This window comes from Protopterus annectens, chromosome 17.part0, assembly GCF_019279795.1.
Source record: "Protopterus annectens isolate FY-2018-M chromosome 17.part0, PAN1.0, whole genome shotgun sequence".
NCBI classification, from domain to species: domain Eukaryota; kingdom Metazoa; phylum Chordata; order Ceratodontiformes; family Protopteridae; genus Protopterus; species Protopterus annectens.
Genome location: NC_056751.1, coordinates 20,642,541 through 20,667,714, shown reverse-complemented (window position 1 = coordinate 20,667,714; position 25,174 = coordinate 20,642,541). Strand labels below are relative to the sequence as shown.

Genomic DNA, 25,174 nt, shown 5'->3' with positions numbered 1-25,174 from the left:
ATATTACATTTAATCAGTGTTATATACTTCGATCTATTCTTAAAGATTTTTATATTACTGGTAATTTGGTATAAATTATTTAAACTGCATTTTTTGTAAAGGTTTGTCATACTTTGGTGCTCTTCTCCCCGGTCCGCTGCTGAAAATGGGCTCCTATCCAGTTGGACTTTCCCCAGTAATCAAAGGTCAATGAACAAATAAATGCTGAGGAGGAAAGGGGTGCCTTGTGAGACACAAGCTACAAGGCACAGTATTGGTGTTTTAGGCAATACTGGTGAATACTGTGGTTCACAAAGATATTTTCAAAGTTGCTTTCACCAACTGTGAATGACCTGCTAAAAAAGCAATTAAGAATCGTATGCTATACTGAATGTTGACAAAAACGGTGCTCGACATTAAAGGCACTAAACAAACTATACGCATCACCAAACATTTATAAACCAAACTTTGCCAACTGTGGTACTTTGAACAAAGCAGCAGAGATGCTACCAAACACAAGTGCATTCTGCAGGAAGTCTGATTATGTACACACCAAAGTATCATTTATCAGCCCCTGAAACAACTAGAGGTGCCGCTTTTACAATGTAAATGCTAGGGCAGTAGAAAGAGGCTCACTAGTAATGTGAATTCTAAGAATGAAAACGATTTGTGAACTTGCTGAATTTAAGGTTTGCCTGTTCTGTAGAATTTGTGGGCTGAATGCCTGGTGAAACTTGTGAAATTCTAAACTGATTATACTGGGAAAAATGAAAAAAAAGAGATGCAATAAACAAAACAAAGGTTATAAGGGAAATAAAGCCATTATCATGAAAGATAACCGGTTAGGTTCTGCTGAAATGCGGCTACAACTGTTGCTGACAAACAAGTCTTGTTACAATCAGTGCTGAGGGGCAACAAAGAGAGTGTTTTGTTTCAAGATATGCCCGACTTGCACAAGCCAATGAGTACACTTCTTATTACAACTATGCAAAGTGAAGTTGCAAAAGGTGATGATGCTACCAATAAAAGTTCTATGAGCTGGGGAAATGTTCAAGAGCTGACCATTTTTAAATCCCAGAAAATGTTAACAACAAAAGTTTATAGAAAAGGTATTGAAGCCTTTACAGAGCAGCTGGACAGAGCACAGCCAACAAGCAACAGAAATAAAACGTACAGGGCATTCTTCCAAAAGGAAAAGTATCTAAATGAACAGCTCAGAACTATATCCGATAACTGTAAATTCTTACTCCAATGAGGTCAAAACAGCTGGAACAAATAAATCTTTGGCTCATATTTAAAAATAAACAATAACAATAATAATAATAATTATTATTATTAACAACAACAAAGGCCAGTTTTGAAAACAAAATACTCTTTATGTGAGGAGTTCAAACTGTAAAAGGCTACAGATGCCTTTCTATCAAAGCAAAGAACTGAAAAAGCCACAGACAGATGATGCTGTTGCTAAATATGGATAATATAAACTAGAAACAATGATTTCTAAAGAGAGTTTACAACTTCATCATTTCCAGGGATCAGATCCTAAGGATACTCGAACACTGACTCATGCCAAGTTATCATTTAAACTCTATGATGTTATTAGACTCCTTTATAGTTAACATATAGTTTATTCCATAATCTGGGGACAGACTTTTAGGAATGTGTCCCTCAAAGTTATAGCTAAAATAGCAAAAAATCAGTACAGTAGACCGATTGTTGTTGATTCATTCTCTCTTCCAATTTTACCAATTTGTAACCCTTCCTTTTTTAATCCCATTTGTTGGAATTCTAAAACCCTTTAGACAATTTTTTCCACAAGAGTTCATTTAAGGGGCTAATGTTATAGTCTTAATACACAGCTAGATTGTTTTTATGTTAACTGCAACTGCATTATGGTCAGATGTGCCTAAATACTTAATGTCCTCAAGGTCAGAGCATCTGTATGACTGGTGAATACAAGATCTAGAAGATTACTGTATGTGGGTGAAAAAACAAGTTGCTCCAGCCTATTAATGTAATGTCAGATACATAAACAGTCAGTATTTGGAAAATTGAAGACCCATAGTAACAGTACAGATTTAGGTAAACTACAATGCATAGCTCAAATTAATTATAAATGTTAACAACTATTCATTTTTGGGGTTTTATATCAAAACAATATGGATATTGATTCATTCTGCAGTATACTAACAATCTTTACACAAGATTCACAATTCTACAATAACGGCTCATTACTGTTCAAAAATGGGTATGTCGATTGGACAGCACAACCAGCATATGCTGCCCACTGCAAATTGCGCCTATACCAACAGAAAATAATTCCGTCCACTTAAGTACCACTGAATGGCCAGAATTTAAGTATGATTCGCAAAACTAAAACATAATGGATTTTCCTCATTTGTTGTGCTGTTCCTGTAGATATACTTTTAACTGCTTAAAAAAAAAAAAAAAAAAACACAGCAGATTTGTCACTTGTACTGTGCAAGCATGGGAGTACATCAGGAGAAGTCCCATATACATTACATCAGAATAGTGAAGCTAATGTGGAGATTGCATAAAAGCAATAATCTAATCCATTTGTGGGTATACCAAGATTTAACAACTGCCATTGTTTAATCACTTTTGTTTTGCCCTCGTGATCAAACCACACCAAATCTGGGTAAATCCTGATATACCCACACACAGTCTTGGATTATTGCTTTATTAATTATTGTTAAGGAACACTTAAAAATTGATGCAAAAGTATAACAATATCATCTACTGTTGATTGCTTAAGGCATTCAGTTCCACTGATAGCACCAAAAAGGAGTGAGATGCCCAAACTGCTCATTAAAGCAACATGGCAAATAAAGAATTTCATTAAAAATAAGGTGGCAGTGCGTCCTAAAATTGGCAAAGCCCCTTCAGCCCCAGCTTCATATACACCAGTTTTACTTTTTAAACCATGATTATGAAGTATAGTCTATACCAGCTAAGAATGGCAAAGATGCTGCCAAGACTGATAGATATGGATCAGGGTGGTTTTATAGAGGGGAGGCAAACATTTGACCACATTAAAACAGAACAATGATGAAACAGAGGGAAGTAGAATGTAAGAAAATACCATTGTTGCTGGAGGGTCTTAAGAGCATTTGACTGGGATTTTATGAGTAGGGCGTTGGAAGCACTTGCACTCCCCGATACAAAAAGTTTAATTAGAAAATATATAAAGGACCGTAGGCAAGAATTAAAGTGGGAGGGTTCCTCTCAGATAAGCTGTGTTTGAGCAGAGGAACCAGGCAGGACTGTCCTCTTCCCTCTTTTCTTGCTTTATATTTAGAGTTACTGGCAAAGAAAATAAAGGACTTAGAAATACAAGGAAATAATTGGTATGGAAATCAAGAAAAGTTGGCTTTATTTGCAGATATTATTTTGCACCTGATAAATCCAGAAAAGGACATCTCAACAGTTATGGAACATTTTGAGACAGTTTCAAGTCTTTTTGAGATATAAAAATGAAGATAAAACAAAGGCTATAGCCATAAATTGCATACCCACACAAAAATTGGTTCAGCAGCACCTATATTTATGGAGGCATAAGTATTTAAGAGTACGGATTAAAATAGTTCTGTTATGGCAGCTAAGGATATGTGAGAAGAGACTAAACAAAACTAAATACAAAAACTGAGAAACTAAACTCTTGCTCATGTATAGTAACATAGAAGCAGTGAAAGTGTTTTTAGTCCCTTTAATATTGTACACGGATCAGGCATACTTTTGTCAACCCGAGGAGAAGCTGTGGACAAGAATTGAAGGAATTTGGGAGAGAAGGACGGCAAGAGTTAAGTGGGATAAGTTAATCGTTCACATAGAACAAGGTGGTTTAGTTTTACCTGGTTTGAAGGGATATTTTACATAGCTACACAGTTAAGGCTCATATAACACAAGCAGAATTTTTCTTTAGGTGGATAGGAAATACTGGAGGCGTGTTAAAGAAAGAAAGAAAGAAAGAGATAACTCAGAACATATGTTCTGGCAATGTAGTGAGTTCACAGACTTATGAAAAATCCTTACAGAGCACTCTATCAGAAAAATTAGTTGAGCAAATGGCTATTAAGTAAGGAAATTATTATTTTGAGCTGGGATACAGGATTTAAACTTCCTAGACACAGTTAAAGCCTTACTGAGTTTAATTCTGTTGGCTGCCAAGAGAGAAATTACTAGGAAATGGAAATCAAAGTCTACACAAACTGTACTTAAAGGTATTTATTATAATAAGAGATAAGAGACCTGGAAAAGGGGTATATAGAAAAAGGAAGGGGCTAATTATATAGGAGTAAATGGAAACAGAGAACAATACATGCATAATGTTCAGAAGGAGTGAGGATTAAGAGAAGGCAGGAACTCCGCAGCTTTTTTGCAATGATGGACACAGTAGCAAAGAAAATATGTGATTTATATTGTATTTAAATGGAAATGTTAAAATGGTTGGTACTTGCATATTATCACAACCAGACTTTCACGCTAACGCTGGTTGCTTCTGTTTTCCTTTAGAAAACGAAATTGACAGTATTAAAACGAAATAAAGTATTTTCTGTAATATTTGTAATTGGTAGTACTATTTAACCTCGAAAACACTGAGAAAATAACATTGTAAAATAGCTTGTCCCTTTTTCGGAGATTAACTCATGTCAGTCATGCTGTGTGATGCGCATTCCTCAGCGGAATAACTGCTTTGAAGGGCTGAGTGCAATCGCTGATAACTCCCCCCACACATACCAACAGAAAAACAATGAATGAGCCACACAGCTTTCCAGCTGTAAAACATGCAGAAATCCCTGAGGTAGATCACCAGAGTTTGTCCCAATATGCCACCATCACAACACCAAAACGTACCCACCAAAACAAAACAAAACCACACCTGGTAACTTCCTTCTGCCATCACGGCAGTGCCATGAAAAACTACCCCGGATTACCTGTCAACATCATGCCCCCATCACTCTTGCAAGCCCTTAATTCCTGCAAGTTTCTGTCATAAAGGTTAACCTACAAAACTACAGCCGAAAAAAATGTGAAGGTATCTCTGAAAGCACAATTAACTGGCAAAGTCCTTTCCGGCCAAATACACATGCAAACGAAACCACTCCAAAGTAAAGGGGAAAGCTATTTTCAAACCTTCCTTTTTCAGCCATTTAACTGATAAACCTTCCTAAAACCAGAAAACATTAAAGAAAAGATGTTTCTGAGGTTTTTAATACTTTCTCGGTGCTACTTGACACAACGAGAAGCAAGCAGCATTACCACGAAAATCTGGTTGCGATAATACGCAAGTACCAAATGGTTTTCTTTTCTGTTAGTGTACGTTTGCTTACGTCTTAAGTGATAATTTAATAAAGGTGTTACACATAAAAAGCATAACATTTTCGTTCTGTAAAGAACCCTTCATTTTTGAAACTGTAAGCTGACCAAAATATTTTTTTATAAAAGTGTAATAAACATACTACACATGGAAAGCTGAAATGTGCATCATCCAAGCTAATGACACCAACATCTTAATATTAATGTTACACAAGTGAATTCACATTATACAGGAGTACAAGTCTAAGAAGCTGGATGTAGGATGTGACTATGTGAGGTATTGCCACCTATGCCAGGACAAGTAGGTCAGTGGATGTGTAACATATGCCAGCACAGCTAGCTGTACTTTTGTAAAGAATTATATGTCATTTGTATATCAAACTGATTTGTAAAGATGCTTGTGTTAAAAATGCACCAACAGTGTGACCTGTTGGACAGAATACATATAAACAGTTACAATAATTATGTACATTTCTTTTTAACAGAGAACATTGGAAGAGAAGAGGTTAATCCCAAACTTTGAAAATAGTTTGAAATTAAATTACCTGCTTTAGGCCATAAAGTACAAAGTCTGTACTAGGAAGCTTCATGCATTGCCACTGTGGTGAACTAATTGCTGCTCTGGAAGCCGGAGGTTTGAAATTGTTTTACGACTTCCAGGAGCTGCAGAAGATCTTAGTAAGGGTCTCTGTGTGTGTGTGTGTGTGTCTGTGTGTGTGTGTGTGTGTGTGTCTGTGTGTCTGTGTGTGTGTGTGTGTGTGTGTGTGTCTGTGTGTGTGTGTGTGTGTGTCTGTGTGTGTGTGTGTGTGTGTGTCTGTGTGTGTGTGTGTCTCTGTGTGTGTGTGTGTCTCTGTGTGTGTGTGTCTGTGTGTGTGTGTGTCTCTGTGTGTGTCTGTGTGTGTGTGTGTGTGTGTCTGTGTGTGTGTCTCTGTCTCTGTGTGTGTCTGTGTGTGTGTCTATGTGTGTGTCTGTGTGTGTGTGTGTGTGTGTGTGTCTGTGTGTGTGTGTGTGTGTGTGTGTCTGTGTGTGTGTGTGTGTGTGTGTGTGTCTGTGTGTGTGTGTGTGTGTCTCTGTGTGTGTGTGTGTGTGTGTGTGTGTGTGTGTGTGTGTGTGTGTGTGTGTGTGTGTGTGTCTCTGTGTGTGTGTCTCTGTGTGTGTGTGTCAGAGAGAGAGCAAATCAAATCACAAAGAGATTGTCAGCTGCTTGGAGCAGGGTCACCGAGCACTGGTTTCACAAAGTGGTGGAGAACTTGTAGTGGACACTCAGCTGAGGTCTCAACTCTATAGCTGTGACCGTGGGAAGTCTTACTGAGGACCTGGAGGGGGAAACTCTAGCCCCAGATTGTATGCATGTTCCCTGTGTGCTCTTAAGGGAAACCGTGCTTGATGCAGGAGCTCCATCTGGAAATACTGGGTGTATCCTTTTTTTTTTTTTTCAAAGTGAATGTCCCTCTCCAGTGCAAGTGGTGAGGATTCGGCCTCCTTAATTACTAGCCCAGAATCGGAAAGTCACACAGGACATAAACACAGATTTACTCAAATTTCACATATTAAAATGTTACCTAACATGGCTGTGTGGTTTCAAAAATAAAACAAACTGGAAGGGCTGTGTGGATTAAGATACAAATGTACAAGATGCCTTATAACCGAAAAGAAAACCACTGGCTAGATACATCTCCCAGGCCCCAGGGAAAACCCCTGGCTACATACCTCTCCCAAGCCCAAAGGAAAATCCAATACTGCAGGACACACCCAGGCCCTACTTTCAGCTCTAAAATAGATACTTCCACAAGGTGTGAACCACAGGTTAGCCATGACTAGGCACACACTCCCTCCATGCTTCCAGATGGCCTTTCAGTGACAAAAACGTCCTGAACTTAACCCTCCAAACTGCAACATTTTACACTGCAGTAACTAATAATTAGACTATAAAAAAGCTAACTGCTGTGAGAACACTCCTATATGCCACACATTAATAGAATACATTTAAAGACATATTGCATGTTTTCTATATCAAGCATGTTACAGCACCTGTAAAAATATGTAGGGCCTGACAAGTGAATAAAAGAAACAAATTGAAATACAGACACAGATTTAAGGAACGATTTGTTTGTAAAGACATTTAATTTTGATAGGTTATTTGCACTCACCATTTTATTTTGCTTTTTATTCTTCTATTCTAAAATTTTCTTCACTACAAGAACTTTGCTTTTGCAGTGAGTGCATAGCATCAGAAGTGTTTTTTTTTTTTTTTTTTTTTTTTTACATTACAGTAAATGTAAATATGGTCAGTTTTGTTAAAAAAATATTTTATATATAAATATTTGGATTTACAGTGACATTAGGTATACACTGTATTTTGGAGACAGTGCAGGAGTTGTGTTGTATTTGCAGGGTGCGAAGTTTCACTTTTTTAAATGAATATGGCATATATGGGGAGTTGAGACCCATTTGGGAGCTCGGAAATGCCAACACAGAATAAGTGCAACACACTGTTTATCACTACTTGGCATCTACTGTTAAGATAAACACCTTAACAATGGGCACAGATATAAAGGTGTGATTAAAAAAAATTACAAGGTACATATTGTTAGTTTTACTTATTACAACTGAGTGTAATCACATATTTATCATTACTATGCCACACCTCTCAATCTCTTAACTCAAAAAATCTGGGACAGATTTTAAATATTGCTCTTATAAACTTAGAAAGTTTGTGGAATAAAAAGTTTTGTGTTCGTATGCATTTTCTGAAGGGTATGAAGTCTGAAACAAATGTCTCATTTACTGATTTTCATCCTTGGTGATTTGCAAGAAAAAAAAATACATTTTATGATGAACAGAGCAAAAATATATGGATATTCTGTGAAAATCTGGACAGTTGAGAGCTGTTTATATACATCAACTATTTCACATTCTAACAGCAGCAGAAAAACATATCATAACTCAGCCACATTCTAACAATACAAAACCATCCCCACTATCATGGAAAAAGATTCTCACGTTGCACACTCAATCACAAAAACTATACCCGACACGTCAAAAACTCAAAAAAAAAAATCCCAATAGCATCTATTCATTTAAAAAATGCTATCATTGGAATCCCAATTCAAAAACTACACTACACAGGAATAAACTAAATGAAAAACTACTACAAACCTAACATGTTTAAGCATAGGTCACAAACCACTTACTGCAATATTGTTTTCAAGGTGCTCCTCAATCCCCCCCCTCACCTTCTTACCACTGAGCCACCTCCCACTGCAGTACAGACCACTGATTCTCTACAACTGTCAGGAACTTCTTTTTGCAGATATCCTTAGTGCAGGAACGGTCTCCAGGGGAACCATCACCTACGCACATATCAAGAAATTTTGCTGCTATCACAAGCATCCGGGCAATGAAAGCCATTTTTGATGACTGCTCCTATCCCCTCCTCTGGTACTGTGGATATCTACATCACTATCAGCACTGCAAGAGGCTGTCAAGGACTGTTACTGGCTTTGGCAGGAACACAATGATCTTTCAAGCACCAGGTCCCATATATGCCCCATTCGTGTCCCTCCAACAGGGCAGGAGTCCGGAAACTGAAGATAAGAATTTCCATGACCCATCACCCCTCACAATGGCCATGACGATCTTCTGCTGAGCAGTCAAGTACCCAAGCCACTAATCAAATCGCCATCAACTAGGTCATAGTCAGGGTTTTATCACTTTCACCACCGGCACTTAAAACCCACATCAAATCTATAGTTAAAAAAATCTCAAAAAGAGAACCCAACACTACAGTAGGTTTAAGGCATTACATAGTGAAGACTCCAGCATGGCTGGGTCTCTTTTGCAGTTTATAAGTCTATATATCATTAAATATATATCTACATGCACACACCACACTGCATGTACAATACATGTATCCATATATGTGAAGACACCACTATAATATCCACTAATGGAAGCACAGCTTCAATGCTTTAAGTATTCTACCTCAACAACAAGCATATATATGCAAAAATTATGTGATGATGATGGCGGAAAGTAAGGATTTTAATACTCTTGACCAACTTGAGAGAAATTTTGTCTGCATCCACAGGAAAGAGAATGCCCAGAAACGAAATGGTGACAAGATCATGAGCACTAGCATGGTGGACAAATTCATAATACTTGACTTCAGGACCCTCCAGCAGTATCATCTTCTTGGAAGAATCCCAAGTAATGACTATTAAACGTCCCATGAAATTATTAAACATCCCAAGAGATCACAACCAAAGAAATGCCTGAAGGCAGGCAATGGCTCAGAAGGTACAATTAAAATAAATTTGAACTGCCAGATTAACCCCAACTCCAGGGATCAGTCGAAACAAGGTTTAATTCCTGAAACAGGTCAAAGCAATACTGCTTGAACTATGAACAGGCATCCAAGTGAGTATTGCACATGTCAGTAAAGGAAATATTTCTGAAGCAATTACTGTAAACAGCCATGCTCTTCTAAGGGTGACTTTTTACAGCAGCAGCATTTTACAGTAGGTGGTTAGTACCTTATGGCAAAGCATGACACATATAGCTAACCATTTGGAAAGGATTTTTTTTAGCTACTGCAAGTTTCTCTCTCTCTGGAGATGAGCAAAAATCTATCCTAAAATTGACTTTACAATATCCTTGACCTGGCCAAGCACTACAATTTTAGAAGCCACAAGTAAGAATCCAAACAGTAGAAAATCCAAAAATTTAAAAACAATTATAAAATCACTTTTTATACATAGCTTTAGAGTTTTATGCATTACAGAAAGTTTTCCTTTAGAACAAAGTAGTTTCACTGACAAAACTGTTCTCTGGACGTTATGTATGTTGTTGACAGAAGGCTGAGAAGCAGAGTCACTTTCAGCTTGCTGTCTTTCTCTGACTTTTTTTCCTCCTCCATAGCCTGTTCTGCTTCCAAAAATGTAAATAGTTAGCCAGGGCAACTTAAACTCACTCCTGCCCATCAAGCGCTCACGAACTTGCATTCCTTTTGCCTGGTGTACAGTGAATCATTTTCCATAAACACATCAGTGTTTCCATCTTTTAATACTTTTCCTTCTGTCACAGTTTTATCAGGAGCAGCTATTTCTGCTTGTATGATTGCATCTCTACTAATGTACATCATGGTTGCTTTGTCATGGCCAGATCTGGAGTGCACACACACAATGTACCCTCTCAGTTCAGCACAACCCATACTTATAGGACATGATAGGATGAAGGATTTAGGTGTATGGATTAAAAGGGTTGTTAAGGCAGCAATGCATATTTTGGAAGAGATTAAACAAAAAATAGAAAACTTGAGAAGCTGAGCAGGAAGCTCTTGATTATAAGTATGGATAGTAGAATCAGTAGCATAGCTAGGGCAAGGTTCAAGGGGTAACTGCTCTGGTGCAAAGTGTTGGGGTTCTACAACAGGCTGATCTGGATCTCTATTTCCGGTCAAACTTGAGCATTATAGTACTTCAAGTGTGGTCTAAACTGTAGCAGCTGCTTGTTTGCTAGAGTTTAAAAGAATAATTGTTTTACACAGTCATGAAGGCTGCATGAGAGCAAGGTATAAACTATAGCAACTGTCTGCTACAGCATAAAAGAAACAACTTTTTTTTTAATAAAATGTGGGTAAGGAGGGTTAGGGGGCAGGGCACAGAAACAGGACCTGAATGGGCAGGAGGGGAATGGAGTGTTGTACACTTGGCCACATGGCTGGTGTGCCAGTATAAGGAATTGCCTTTGTTTTGTCTCTCACTGAAAAACTGGGGGTGTATGAATCTAACTGTAATAAACCTTTTTGTTCTTCACTTGAAGAGCTCAGAAGGTAGGGTAATGGTTTGTGGCACCGAACAGGACACTAGCTGAGCCAGCTTCTCTTCCGAGTGGGTTTCAAAGTGAAAATGTTAGTGCTGTTAGTTTTGCATATGGGTCAGGCATATTTTATCAACCGTTTGCAATAATTATAAAAATCAAGAATTTAGGAGAGGAAAAGAGCAAGAGTTAAGTGGATTAAGTTGATTCTCTCCACAGAATAATGTGGTTCAGGATCCCCTGATTTGAAGGGATACTTTAGAACTATGCAGTTAAGAGTCATACAAATAACACAAACTGAAACTTAACATGAATAGAAGGCTACAAGTCAAAGTAGAAAGGGATGATAAAATAGGGGAGAAAGTTTAAGTACGGACAGAGTAGGATTTCTGACACAGGTCTTTAAGGAAAGCAAAGAACCACCACCATAAACATTACATTCATAAAGTAGCAAAAAGCTAACACTGGAATGGAGAAAGAATGTTTTACCAAGGGAGATGGCTGCAAGTAGGAGTACAGAAAATAGTCAAAGAGGGAAATGAAATTTACTAGAGGAAGCTGGCACAAGAACCAAGATACTGGGAACAAATAGTGAAGGTGGGAAAGGCAACAGTAAGACGAGGCTAAGCAGAAGTTTGGAATGTAGGCGACAGAGCCTTCCCTACCAAGGATTCATTACTTGAAAAAACATCTCTAGTAGAGGTTTTAGCTAAATCCACAACAGAAGCTGCTGCTAAATAAAAATGAATTGGTAGGGCATATAAAATATTGTACAATAACAACACCAATTAAATTGAGGTTAAAAAAATTGTAATTTGCTTTTCATTTTCTTTTCCCAGAGTAACACTGGGAGAACATTTGTAAGACTCCTTAGTACTCAAAGTCCAGGTGTTTTAAGATTTTTGCTTGTAAGTGTTTGCAAAGCCATTTTTATACTACAAGTAGACTTTAGAGAATTTGTCCCTTAGTCCACTCACACCCCCCTGCTAATTTTATATTATATTATATATATATATATATATATATATATATATATATATATATAATATATATGTATACACACACACACACCTCAGATCATAAAAACAGTGAGGAAAGGGCAAAAAAAAAATCACTCTTCAATGTTTAGAGGTCTCACAAAGAAAATGCTGGCATCCTTTGATAAACCGGCATTTCAATAAAAACTTCTTAATGTGATGTTCTATGCAACAAACTTAGACAGAGATATACTGAGCCCATATAAGTTATAAAACCAGAGAATAAGGTTGATGCTGAAGTGGAGAAATGGTTCAAGAGAAAGAAAGATTATTTTGGATGATGCAAGTTTTTAACTAGAAAAGCAGCAAATCACAAAAATTATATTACAACAGCTAAGCCAGCCTAGGACATGGAGACTACTAATAAAGCTACAGAAAATAGTTGAAGGGACTGGAATTTCCTGGAGGAAATTAGGAAAGGAACCAAAATGTTGCAAACGAATAACCTGGGAAGGAAAGGTTAAAAACAAAAAAAGTGGAATGAGGCTAAGCAGAAGTTTGGAGTACACGTAAACAAATGTTCAACTCCCAAAGAGAATACAGTACTAGCACACAACAAGGAACAGGGGGAATGCCAAGTAAAAGAGCAACTTCAGTACTTCTAGAACATAAGATGCTGTTAAAACAGGAGTATAATAGTGCATAAATTACATGATAACTATAAGAATCATTGGAAGTTAGGGAAGAATGGGAAATGAAAACACAAGGTAATTCACAAAAGGACAATGTGAAATAAATCTGTAAGTCAACCATGTACACAAGGTCCAAGAAGTGTTTGCATAGCTATTTTTACACCCCAAGTAGACTTCAGTCGTTTTTCCATCTGGTAGACAGTAAATGCTGCTGATGTATATTGGGGAACTGAAGGGAAACTCTAAACATGTTTTTAGGAATATAACAAGTTGACAAATATGCACATATTTCTTTACAGAGTAGATGGACAGAAATGTTATAGGAACAAATGGCAGTGACTAATGAAATGAATTATTTTGATCTGTGACATGGGATCTGAATAGACAAAGTAAGACTTTACAGAGTTTAATGCTTTCAGCAGCCAAAAATTAATCTAGAAAATGGAAATCAAAATCTAAAGCAGGAAGTATTGAATACAGTATAGGAGAAAAAAAAAACTAAAGACAAAGCAAATGGCATTTATGGGAACAATACATGCAGAATAATGCTAAGGCAGAGGAGTGAGGTTTACAAGAAAGGAGGAAATAGAATTAAAACAGTTTTAGGTAATGTTGGAGTGAATGACTTGACTTACAAAAGAAAACTTGTACACTGCATAATAATGTGAACTGTGTGGAGCATCTGCATTCCCTAATAAAATTATAACCTTGATTATGAAGGATGATGAAAATTAAAGGGGGAGGTTCCTCTCTGATAAGTTATATTTGAGCAGAGTACCCAGGCAAGGATTTCCTCCCTTTGTGTTATATTTAGGACCAGTAGCAAAGAAAATAAGGGACTCAGAAATGCAAGGATATATTTGGTATGGTAGTCAAAATTTAGCTTTAGTTGCAGATATTTTATAACTGATAAAACAAGAAAAGAAATTTCAGTGTTGTGGGGCATACCGAGACACTTTCAAGTCTTTCTGGAATACAAAATTAATGACGACAAAACAAAGGCAATAGCTGTAATCTATGTACCCACATATGAGCTGGTTCAGCACTAACTATATTTATGGGGACAGGACAAAATTAAGTACTTAGAAATTAAGGATTAAAAGGATTTGGACATGGTAGCTAAGGATGTGTGGGAAGAAACTAAACAAAACAAAATACAAAAAAAACTGAAGTTCTGTTTTAGAGATATGGATAGCAAGATACAAGCAGTGAGAATGAGTTTAGTCCCTTTTGTTTTATACACAGGTCAGGAATACTTTTATAAACCAAGGATGAGGATAGTAATTAATAAACAGTTAAAAGATTTTATCTGGGATGGAAAGATAGCAAGAGTCAACTGGAAAAAGCTGATCCTGCCAATAGAATAAGGTGGTTTGGGATTACCAGATTTGAAGAGGCATTTCAGAGTTACACAGTTAACGTTCCCATACATAACAAGCAGAAAGTTATAATTCAAAGTGGAAAAGGATGATGAAGGGAGGGGGGAGCTCAAGAAACAAGGAGAGACTGGGATTTTAGATGCAGATCCTTAAGAACAATAATCGTACAGAATATCATAGTCAAAAAGTAACAGAAAGTATTCCAAGAACTAACCAACACAGGAATGTAGAAAGGAGATTCTGCTGGCAGGGATGACTGCAATTAGGGAGCTAGAATTTATTGGAGAAAACTGGCAACAGAACCAAAGTATTGGGAGCAAATAATTAGAGGGGGAAGGCCACAGAATGGGAAGAGGCCAACAACTCATTTGGACTGCAGGCTGCAGATAGATATCAATCCTTGATAAGGAAGGCAGAACATAGGCAAACAGAAAGAAACAGGGGGATCCTAAGCAAAAGACCAGTACTGGTAGAGTTTTTAGTAGACTCTAGAACAGCAGCTGCTGTTAAAGGGATAATTAGTAGGGTATATAAAATATTGCATGACAACTATAGGAATCAGAGTTAGAAAGGATTGTGAAGAGAAACTGGATAAGCAATTCACAAAGAAACAATGAGGGGATATATGTATGGCTCCCAAACATGCAACAAGATCCAGAAGATTTAGGGTCTTTATTTGAAGTGCTTGCATAGGTACTTTTATATCTCAAATAGACTCCAAAGAGTTTTTCCTCTGGTAGACTGGAAATGCTGGAGGTATGATGGGGAATTAAGATGCAATTAGGAACATGTTTTTTGGGAGTGTAATAAGTTTTCAGACTTTAAAAACTCACTGCAAACTACTGTCAGAAATACTGGATGAGCAAATTGGTGCATCTAAGGAAATTGTTTTTTGAGCCATGGCACAGAAGAGAATTTGCCTACATGTAGTAAAGCCTTGCTGAGCTTAATTCTGGTGGATGCCCCCCCAAAAAATTACTAGAAAATGGAAATCAAAATCTAAACCAATTGTACTAGAAGTAGTGAATATGGTAACAGAGATAAAACTGGAAATTGGATCTTTAGAACAGAGTAGGAACAAACTGCATAGAAAAAATGGGAATTGTGGGAACTGCCTGCTTTCCCTTAAACCTCATTCTTCCTCCTCCAAAGTATAATATAATATTTGATGAAACAGCTTCTCTGTCCTTGCCATTTGTAAATGCATATAATGCTATAATTTTATAAACGTTCTCTGCGCCTCATATCTAGAGCCTTCCCATCCTTACTGTTACATTTAATATTTACTTTAATACAGTCACTATTTTTCCATTTGCAAACTAGTCACTTGTTGGGAATCTTACATCCTCTATAAGAAAAATATCTACATCACATTTAGCACACCATTCCAGTATCCCTATCCTTCTAACATTAATTATATACTATTCACATATACTATTTATTCAAATTATTGCTTTTCTTCTATTTAAGTATAAGGGAAGAAGTTTAATTTTTCATTTTTCTTATTTTTTATTCTTTTCCCCCAATTTAATATTTTTCTGAGTTTATGCAAAACTCTTCCTGGATTCTCAGAATAAGACTTTTCACCAATTTCTTTAGCTGAAACACATCTAAACTTATTCCTTACCTTTCTTTTTATTCATTGGTCATACATTTTTTAATCTTTTCCTCACTCTTACCCCTAACACATACTGGATGCTTTTTTCTAACATCTTTACACTCCCTTCACAAACACCTGACTTGTCACTTTCTATTTCTTCTTCATTTTCAACACTTCAGTACAGTTACCTTCATCCTTTTGAAACATAACATTTTAGCAGAGTCATCTTTTAATACTTCATCCCCTTTTTCATTAACCCCTACTTCATTAATTTTAGACATTACAATACTTTATTACTCTGCTCAAACTAAAGTGCTCTCTACTTTTATATATTCTAAATTCCTTTTTACATTTATTCATCATGGCTAGTAACTGCACTGCCTGGATGACAAAAAATAAATACAGAGGACCAGAAAGAAAATCAGCTACAAAAGGTGAAGAAAAAACACTGACTAGGAAGAGTGCTGCAGCTGTTCAACAAAAAAACAGCATATGCTGTAGATAGGACTTCCAGTAACAGAGGAACTGCACACAGACCTGATTAAAGTAAACAAAACAATGATGGAGTGTATCAGCTCACATAACAAAAGACTGGATAAAATGGAAGAAGCTTTAAACAGACATTCCGATGAGGTAATAAAGCTGCAAAAATCAGAGGCTGAAATGAAGAAAAGGCAGGCTAAATATGAGACTGCTCAAGAAGACATTTCAAAACATAATAGAATTAGAGGACAGAGAACATAGGGAAAACCTGAGATTTTCTGCTGTACCAGAGAAGCTGGAAGGAGCAGAGTGTATTAATTTTATGAAAGCACAAATAAGCAACTTGACTGGTATTCCACAGGAGGAGCTGTTAATTGAAAAGGCACATCAAGTGTATGCTCCAAACCTGCCACAAGAAAGCAACCTAAACCTTTAATAGTAAAGAAGAAATCTTACCAGGAGAAAGAGTTGATTCTGACAAAACTGTGGTAGAAAGACGAAGTACTAAAAGTGGGAAACAGCAGAATGTTTGTAGAGAATGATTACTCACTGTACACCAGGCAAAAAAGGAGCAAATGTATTCCACTATTCAGGGAATGTCAAGAAGTAGACATGATATTCAAACCATTGTACCAAGCTATCCTCAAAATATTCTTTCCTGAAGGGACAATCATTTTTTTTATGCCAAGGAGGAAATACTAAAGTTTGCCCAACAAAATGTGAGCTGTGAAACAGAAGGTAAATTCTGCTTCTTGCTTTCTGGTAATAAAGACCACAGACAGACTGTGCCAGTGACACCTTTTCCAATGTTTCAATGGAAAATGCTTGACAGAAGGAAAAAAAGCACAAGACCTGACTAGAAGAATTGAGAGTATATTGGAAATGAAGCACAGACAGGATGTGGAGATGGACATGAACAGGAATAAAACCAGTAACTTGGAAATTGATAAATGTGGGATTACAAAGCAAGAATTATATTTGTGAAACATGACAGAACAAGAAAATTTGAAAATATTGTGAGTTTTTTTTTTTACTTTGTTAAACTTGTAGAGGACTCTGAAGCATATGGACTACTACATGTCATTAATGTTCAGAAAAAATACTTAGGACAGGGGAAGAGAAGGAATAACTAACTGTAAGTAAAACATTTTTTCTTAATAGTAATATTTTTATAGCGCATGATTTTGTTTGCATGCTCTAAAGTAAAGTTTTCACAGTTATTTTAAGTGTAATGGGATACTAATGTAAGCAGGTGCTGATTTTTTTTCCTTCACTCTTTCTCCTTGTTCAGTTTTAAGAAATGTAGGCACTGCAATGTAAAAGAAATGCAGGCACTGCAATCTAAAAAAAAAAAAGAAGAAAAGTCTGGTCAAAAGAGCATGACAAAAGAAATATTAATGTACTTTTTCTCATTCTTGTATAGGGGAATGAATGACGTAAGGTCCTTAGCTCGATCTAGTAACAAGTTTTAAGAGACACCAAGTAAATGAAAAAAACATTGAATATTATAAAGCTTTTTTTTCTAGCAAATAAATGTATGTATTTAGTAGGAACTCTGAATCTGGTCCTTGTGTCTCCATGGGGACAATCCAATAAAGAGAAAAGGCTAGGAGATAATGTTTTTTTTTCTGAAAGCATTCAAGTGTCTTCCCATCTGGGAGAGCTATAAATGTAAGACAAAAACAGACAGCATTTAGAAGCACAGGCTGTGCCATGCATCTTAGCACAAATAACCTCTCTTTTACATTAACCCAAGTCTGACTGTGGCTGTCCGTTTGGGACACTTATTCCTATTAGGTGGGTAAAACTTCAATATTTGAAGATGTAGCTGTGTGTGTTAGTATTAAGTGCATAGGTTTTTTTTTTTTTTTAAGGCTTTTAATAAAACAAAACGTTTTGTAAGATGTGACAAAGGCTCAAATGGATATGACAAGAAACAACTGTATAAAAGATCAACCTGCCAAACAGTGTATGCATGCAACACAAAAGATGGAACTAAACACTTAAAAAAGCTGTTAGAAGTAAAAGGTGGGAATAAACTTAACACAATGATGCTTTCTATAATGTCTTTAATGTCTTTAAATGGCAATGGCCTCTCAGATAAATACAAAAAAGAAAGAGTAGTGAACTATACTAAAAAATGTAAAGTAAGTACAAATAGCTATGCTAACACACTTGGAAAGAAGTGACATGTAAAGTTAATAATGAAAGGTTTTCAGGGTGGCTATTCAGCAGATCATCTGGGACAGAAAAAAAAAGGAGTACTTACTTTAATTGCAAGAAGAGCTCCAACACTGACTGAAGAGGATAAAAAATGATAATGGTAGATTTGTAGCACTAAGGTGCTATTGGCAAGGGAGGAGGATTAAACTGGCATGTATTTATATTCCACCTAAAACTCCTATAATGGAGCTTAAGAAAATTCTGTGAGAAATAATTAGCCTTCAGCAAGGAATATTGCTTATAGGTGGGAACTGAAATTTGATATGCAGTAGTGAAGATGTGGCTGGGGGGCCCAGAAGGGAAAATAGAACAAAGGAGGGTAGATTTCTGAAGAAAATTATGAAAATATTTGGCAAGAAATATGTGAGTACAGTAGTAGGAGTTCGGAGTGAATTTACATGTCATTCCCCAATATACAAAAACTGGGATAGGCTAGACAGAATTTACATTTCACAGGAACATATGCATTTGATTGAAAGTCTTGATACACACCCAATAACAATTTCAGATCATGTGCAAATAATAATTAAAATAAAAACACAGGGAAATGAAATAAGAATGAGACACTGGTGCTTTCCCACTATTTGTTGAAAAGGAATTTAAGGAATGGGTAGTGGAAATTATTTGGGAGTTATTAGAGAAGATGGAAATTTCTTCTGAAAATATAGCTAGGGAGTGAAATAAAATTAAAGCAGAGTTTAAAAACAGGGTGGAAATAAAAGAATGAGAGATGGTTAACAAGTAACAAGAATTATTTAGAAGGACTGACAAAAGTTAAATTATTGCAGAATAGGGAGAATCTCACTGAACAAAAAGAGGAGCAATCGCAGAATGCTAAACAAAAAATAAGAGATTACCTTGATAATATGCATGAGTTTAGAAAGACTGCTATTAAGCAACTGTTTTTTGATAACTTTAGAGCACAAAAACTTTTTGAGCAACGACTCAGGCAACAGAAAGTAGAAAGTTCTATTGCCAAGCTTAGAGCGTCTATAGCAAGGAGGAGATGAGATAATGGAGATGTGTAACCAATCCGTAGGAAAGTCCCCAGGAATACATGGTATTCTTGTGGAAGTTCGGAAACTACGAGGGAAGAAACTGATGAAAGATCTAGAAGGTTTTGTTTAACAGTATTTTAAGAGAAGGTGAAGTACCAACATCCTGGAAGAAAGCAGTGGTGGCTGTAATACCTAAAGAGGGTAAAGGCCCATCAGATCCAGCTTCATAAAGACCCATTTCAATCTTAAACCATGATTACAAAGTATTTAATGCCTATAATGGCTAAAAGAATGGCAAAACAGATGCCAACATTGATAGATATGGATCAATGTGGTTTTGTGGAGGGGAAGCAAACACTTGACAAAATTAAGAGAACACTGATGATCCAGAGGGAATCTAAATGCAAGAAAATATCACATTTGTAGTTGGATCTTGATGCGGAGAATACATTTGACAGAATAAGCTGTGACTTATGAGCAGTGCAACGGAAGCACTTGCATTCCCAGATACAATTATAAGGATAATCAAGAAGCAATATAAGGGATTGAAGGTGGGTATGTTCCTCTCTGCTAATTTCTGCTTGGGCAGAGGAACCAGGCAGGGGTGTCCTCTTTCCCTTTGTTGTTAATTGCATTATATTTAGAACCACTAGCAAAGACAACTAGGGACTCAGAAATTCAAGAATATAACTGGTATGGTAGTCAATAAAAGATGGCTCTAAGTCCAAATTATATCATGTTATACCTGATAAAACCAGAAAAGGACAGTTCAGTGCTGTGGAACATTTTCAAATATTTTTGAGATACAAAATTAATGAAGCTAAAACAAAGGTGATACGTGGTAAATAATGTACCCACACATGAATTTGTTCAACAATATCCATATTTATGGAGACATGATAAAATGTACTTAGGAGTATGGATTAAAAAATGATTCCAGTGCAGCAGCTAAGGATATGTGGGGAGAGACTAAACAAGAGGTAATATAAAAACTAAGAAATTGGAAAGTTTGTTATATGGCTAGTAAGAAAATGTTTTAGTACCTTTAATCTTATACACAGGTCAGGCACATTTGTATCAACCAGAGAAGCTGTGGATAGCAATTAATAAAGAATTGAAGGATTTTATCTGGGAGGGGAAGAAGGCAAAAGTCAAGTGGGATAAGCTGATTCTTCCAACAAAACAAGGCGGATTGAGATTACCTGATTTGAAGGAGTATTTCAGAGCTACACAGTTAAGGCTCCTATACATAGCACAAGCAGAAACCTATAATTCAAAGTGTGAAGGAATGATGATAAAATGGGGGAGGGGGCTGAAGAAACAAGGAGAGGCTGGGATTTTGGCTGTAGATCTTTAAAGTTAATAACAATAATCATATGAAATATTATATTCATAAAGCAGCAATAAAGTAATCTAAGAACTAAGCCAACACAGGACTTTAGAAAGGAGATTCTGCCAATAGGGATGACTGCAATTATGGATATAGACAACAGGCAACACAACAGGGGACTGGAATTTATTGGAGAAAACTGACGAAGGAACCAAGGTATTGGAAGCAAATAGCTAGAGAGAAAGGGAATACATTGGGCAGATGCCAATAATTTATTTGGACTGCAGGTTAGAGATTGCCTTCTATATCAAGGATTGATATCAGAGTATAGGCAAAGAGAAAGAAATAGGGGGTCCAACACAAAAGACCAGCAGTGGTAGAGTTATTAGAATCTACAACACAAGCTGCTGTTAAAAAAGGAATAATTAATACAGCATATAAAATAGTGCACGATAACTATAAGAATCAAAGGAGGTTAGAAAGGCTTGGGAAGAGAGACTGGATAGGCAATTCACAAAGAAACAATGGGGGCATATGTATGTCTCCCAAATATACAACAAAATCAAGAAGATTTAGGATTTTTGTTTGGAAATATTTACGTAGGTACTTTTATAGTCCAAGTAGATTCTAGAGAATTGTTCCTCAGGTAGACAGCAAATGGTGGTGTGATGGGGAAGAAAGAGTTAATTGAGAACATGTTTTCTGGGAGTGCAATGCATTTGCATACTTTAAAGATTCCCTGCAGACTACTGTATCAGAGATACCGGGTGAGCAAATTAGTGCATCTCCGGAAATGATTTTCTGAGTTATGATACAGAATCGGAGTTGCCTATACATAGTAAGGCCTTGTTGAGTTTAATTATGGTGGCTGCCAAAAAAAAGCAATTACTAGAAAACGGAAATCGAAGTCTAAACCAACTGTACTACAAGTAGTGACTACAGTAAGAGATAAAACAATTGGAGTTGGGATCTTTAGAAAAGGGTAAGAGGAAACAGCATAGAGAAATGGGAATTGTGGGGACAATACATATAGGGGAGGAATGTGGTTTAAAAGAAAGCAGGATTTGAATGAGCTACATAATGTTTGAATTTTAGTTAGTTTACATTTGTTTACCAGGAAAGTCTGACTGGACAACGGAGGACCAAGAAGAAAAGCTCCACTTTTAAAAACATTTAGAGAAAGTTACAATTAATAAAAATATAAAACGAGAAAATTATACATTAATATAAACAAAGAAAAAAAAGAATATATATGAAAAATAATGTGATTGAAATTTATATAAAGATAGGTAACAGAACAAGATTTGGTAGCTTACATCAATTTGTGAGATAGTGTTAATTATAGATAATACATATATATTTTATATCGAGCAGAACACATAAACTGAAGGGTAAAATGATATTACAGTTCTTAGGACAATATACTTTCTTAAACCAGGTTACTACATATGTTAGACGGCATTTAAGGATCTTTTAAGGGTCTTATAGGTTCATAGGTTGGTACTAGGCTATCGGCCCTAGGGCCTATACAAGCCTAGCCATAACAGTTCCCTGGATATTTCTTCCCACAATATTTACTTCTCTGGACTCCTGTCTAGCAGGGCGATTCACATGATCCCCGGGGTGAATTTCCTATCTCCCATCCAATCATCAAGGTTCCTTTTGAAGAGAGTGAAGGAGGCATTCCGCTTGACATGTATGAGTAGTCTATTCCAGAGTATGGGGAGTCTCTGGGTCAGGAACCTCTCTCTCCAGCATGTTTTGTTCATTGTGATGACAAGGTTTAGATCCCTGGAGCATGTGGCTCTGAGGGATTGGGATTTCTTTAAGTGGAGCATGTCCAACAGCTTAGGGTTTGACATGGCCTTGTATATTAAGCAGAGATCGCCTATGAATAGACGATATGCCACAGAGCATAGCTGGAGTTTTTTTTAGACGGTCAGCATATGGCATCTGCTTTAGGCCTGTGATTCTTTTAGTGAGGTATTTCTGTGGCCTTTCCAGCTGTTGCAGATGTCTTGTGAGGTACATACCAAACGGGGCATTATACTCTATAATGGGTCTAATGAGAGATGAGTACAGTGGGACAATGACCTCCTTTTTTCTGGATGAAAAGCCCTTAGTGATGAGGTGTGCCACATAGAAGGATTTCCTGACTGTTGTGGCGATGTGGTTATCGAAAGTGAGACCACTGTCCACCTGTGTCCCTAAGTCTGTCATCACACGTTCGATATTTAGTGTACTGCCACCTATGTGGTAATTCATGGGTACATGTTTTTTTCCAAATGGGATAACTATACATTTCTTGGCATTAAGCTTGAGCCCATGGCTCTGGTACCAGGAATCTGCTTCTGTAAGGCCCTTTTGTAGAATATCCACATTATTTGGGGATTCAAATAATGACTCCCAGTTTGCAGTCACCTGCGAACTTTGTTATCCATTGTCCCTTAGAGTTGGCCTGTACTTCAGAGAAGTAGATGCCAAAGAAGAGTGGCCCCAGGACTGAACCCTGAGGTACTCCACTTGTCACGAGCTGGATTTGGAGTCGGCTACTTTTACAGTCTGGGTTCTGTCAGAAAAGGGTCATAGGAAACTGCATAGAAGTATGAATGGAAACGACTGGATAGATTACAGTGACATATAACTTCTGCAACTAAAATGATGCCAATCTGGTTTGTGAGGTATGCTACTTTCAACTAAGATTATATCAATATGGTCTTTTTTCATTTATATAAATCTATGCCTATGTCATAAGTAAATAAGATTTCTTGTTTAAAAAAAAAATCTCCCTTACCGCCAAACCTTATAGTACAGTGTGAATGCAACTTAGACTTACCTGGCACTTGACGATATTTCAGAAACAAACGCAGTAAACACCTACTACTGGCAAAGGAATTCATTTTCTGAATCTCAAAGTTTCATGTCCTACAAACCAAGCATCTTTTCCTGTACTTTCAATATGCATCAATAAATTACATCCGGTTGCAGCCAGGAGCAACTACATTCTGTATTCAAGGTTCCGTGTAACGTACTACTCGGGTTACGTAAGTAATAAATAACCAAGTTTTCGAAATGATAGTATGTTATCTGATTTGAGACAGCATGTATTTGTTACCTGCCTTTTATTACACAGAAAGCAAGGCAATTCTGAAGCCATTAATGCAAAATACAGCACTATATAAATCAGTAGGAACGCTCTTTTCTATTCTTTTAAATTTGCGAAGGGAAAGGCAGTGGACCAATCAGCGTAAACCCCAGGAGTAAACCAATGTTGCGCTTGCGTGAAGTAGATGGTTTCGTGTGTGGTTGTTACTGTTGCAGTTTTTTTCCCCAAAATAACTTTATAATGGTCTGTGTAAAGCGTTGGTATTACGCTACTACTCTGGATTGAGAATATATTTAAATCACAGTTTCTTCTACTTTCAACCCTTATGTTTTGATCTCCCAGTGACCAGCTTTCCACCACGTTGCAGAAAAGTTTGATTATTATTCTGAAAGGAGGATGCAATTGAGATGCAATATAAAGTAAAGTAACTTGAGTTATTTTGTATTTTTCTTTTTGATTTCTTAATAAGAAGCTTTTCATCACGTAGAAGAAGAGCTATAGAAAAATCTTTCCATTTTACTTTCACACTCCTGTAATTCAGACTCACGCACGTCCCACACTTGAGTTAACAGCGAGTTCGTTACGTCTTTGTAGCCTGAAATGGAGATTGGGCAGTGTAAAGGTGGCATAAAGTGTTGCCCTATTGCTTTGAAGAACCCAATTCAGTTTGTTAACACATAACCTTAGCAAATGCCCCTTTCAGCTGCAATAAATACAGTCGCAGACAGTATGTACAGCAGTGGTGCGCTTACTTTTTAGCAGTAAATAAGTAATGGACATTGACAGCTGTCAACTGCAGTGAAATAATTCTTTACAATGGATGAACTGGAGAGCCCTACATTAGTGGTAAGAAAAGTTTCCACTCGTAAACGGCATCGAGATGTAAAAAGCAATCAGACCCCCGAACCTAAAAAGACCAGTGCTAGCAGAGTATTTTCTGAGGAAAAGCAGGAGTGTGAAGAAGAAACTGGGTGTACTACAGAGGCTGGAAAACAATGTTATGACCAGGTAGCGTACACAGCTGTGTAAATTATTCATATTGTCATTATCTTCCATTGTGGTTTTTCATACTATACTAATAATTAGTGCATGTGCATCATGCCTATTGCTTTGTCGTTTTAATTGGAGCCTTCAGTATATTGCTTTTTCAATATTAAAAGTTGCTAATTTGCAAGCATTTCTCCTACACTTGTGTTTGTGAAGATTTCATTATAATGCACCAGAATATTGCTGTAAGCTGTCCCTAATTA

General features: G+C 36.8%; 2 protein-coding genes across 3 annotated transcripts in view; one reads left to right on the top strand and one right to left on the bottom strand.

Moving 5' to 3' along the window:
- The window catches only part of MRPS18C (mitochondrial ribosomal protein S18C), a 455,587-nt gene extending 431,783 nt beyond the window's left edge, over positions 1–23,804 (bottom strand). For both annotated transcript variants that reach the window (XM_044059296.1, XM_044059297.1), the window contains exon 1: positions 23,655–23,804. In XM_044059296.1, coding sequence (XP_043915231.1) covers positions 23,655–23,718 — 64 coding nt within the window. In that variant the 5' untranslated portion in view covers positions 23,719–23,804. The remainder of the gene's footprint in view (positions 1–23,654) is intronic.
- Positions 23,805–24,032: 228 nt separating this feature from the next.
- Positions 24,033–25,174, top strand: part of HELQ (helicase, POLQ like) — a 1,104,576-nt gene continuing 1,103,434 nt past the window's right edge. Inside the window, exon 1 of the mRNA XM_044059295.1 lies at positions 24,033–24,932. Within this exon, the coding sequence (XP_043915230.1) occupies positions 24,741–24,932 (192 nt within the window). The 5' untranslated portion in view covers positions 24,033–24,740. The remainder of the gene's footprint in view (positions 24,933–25,174) is intronic.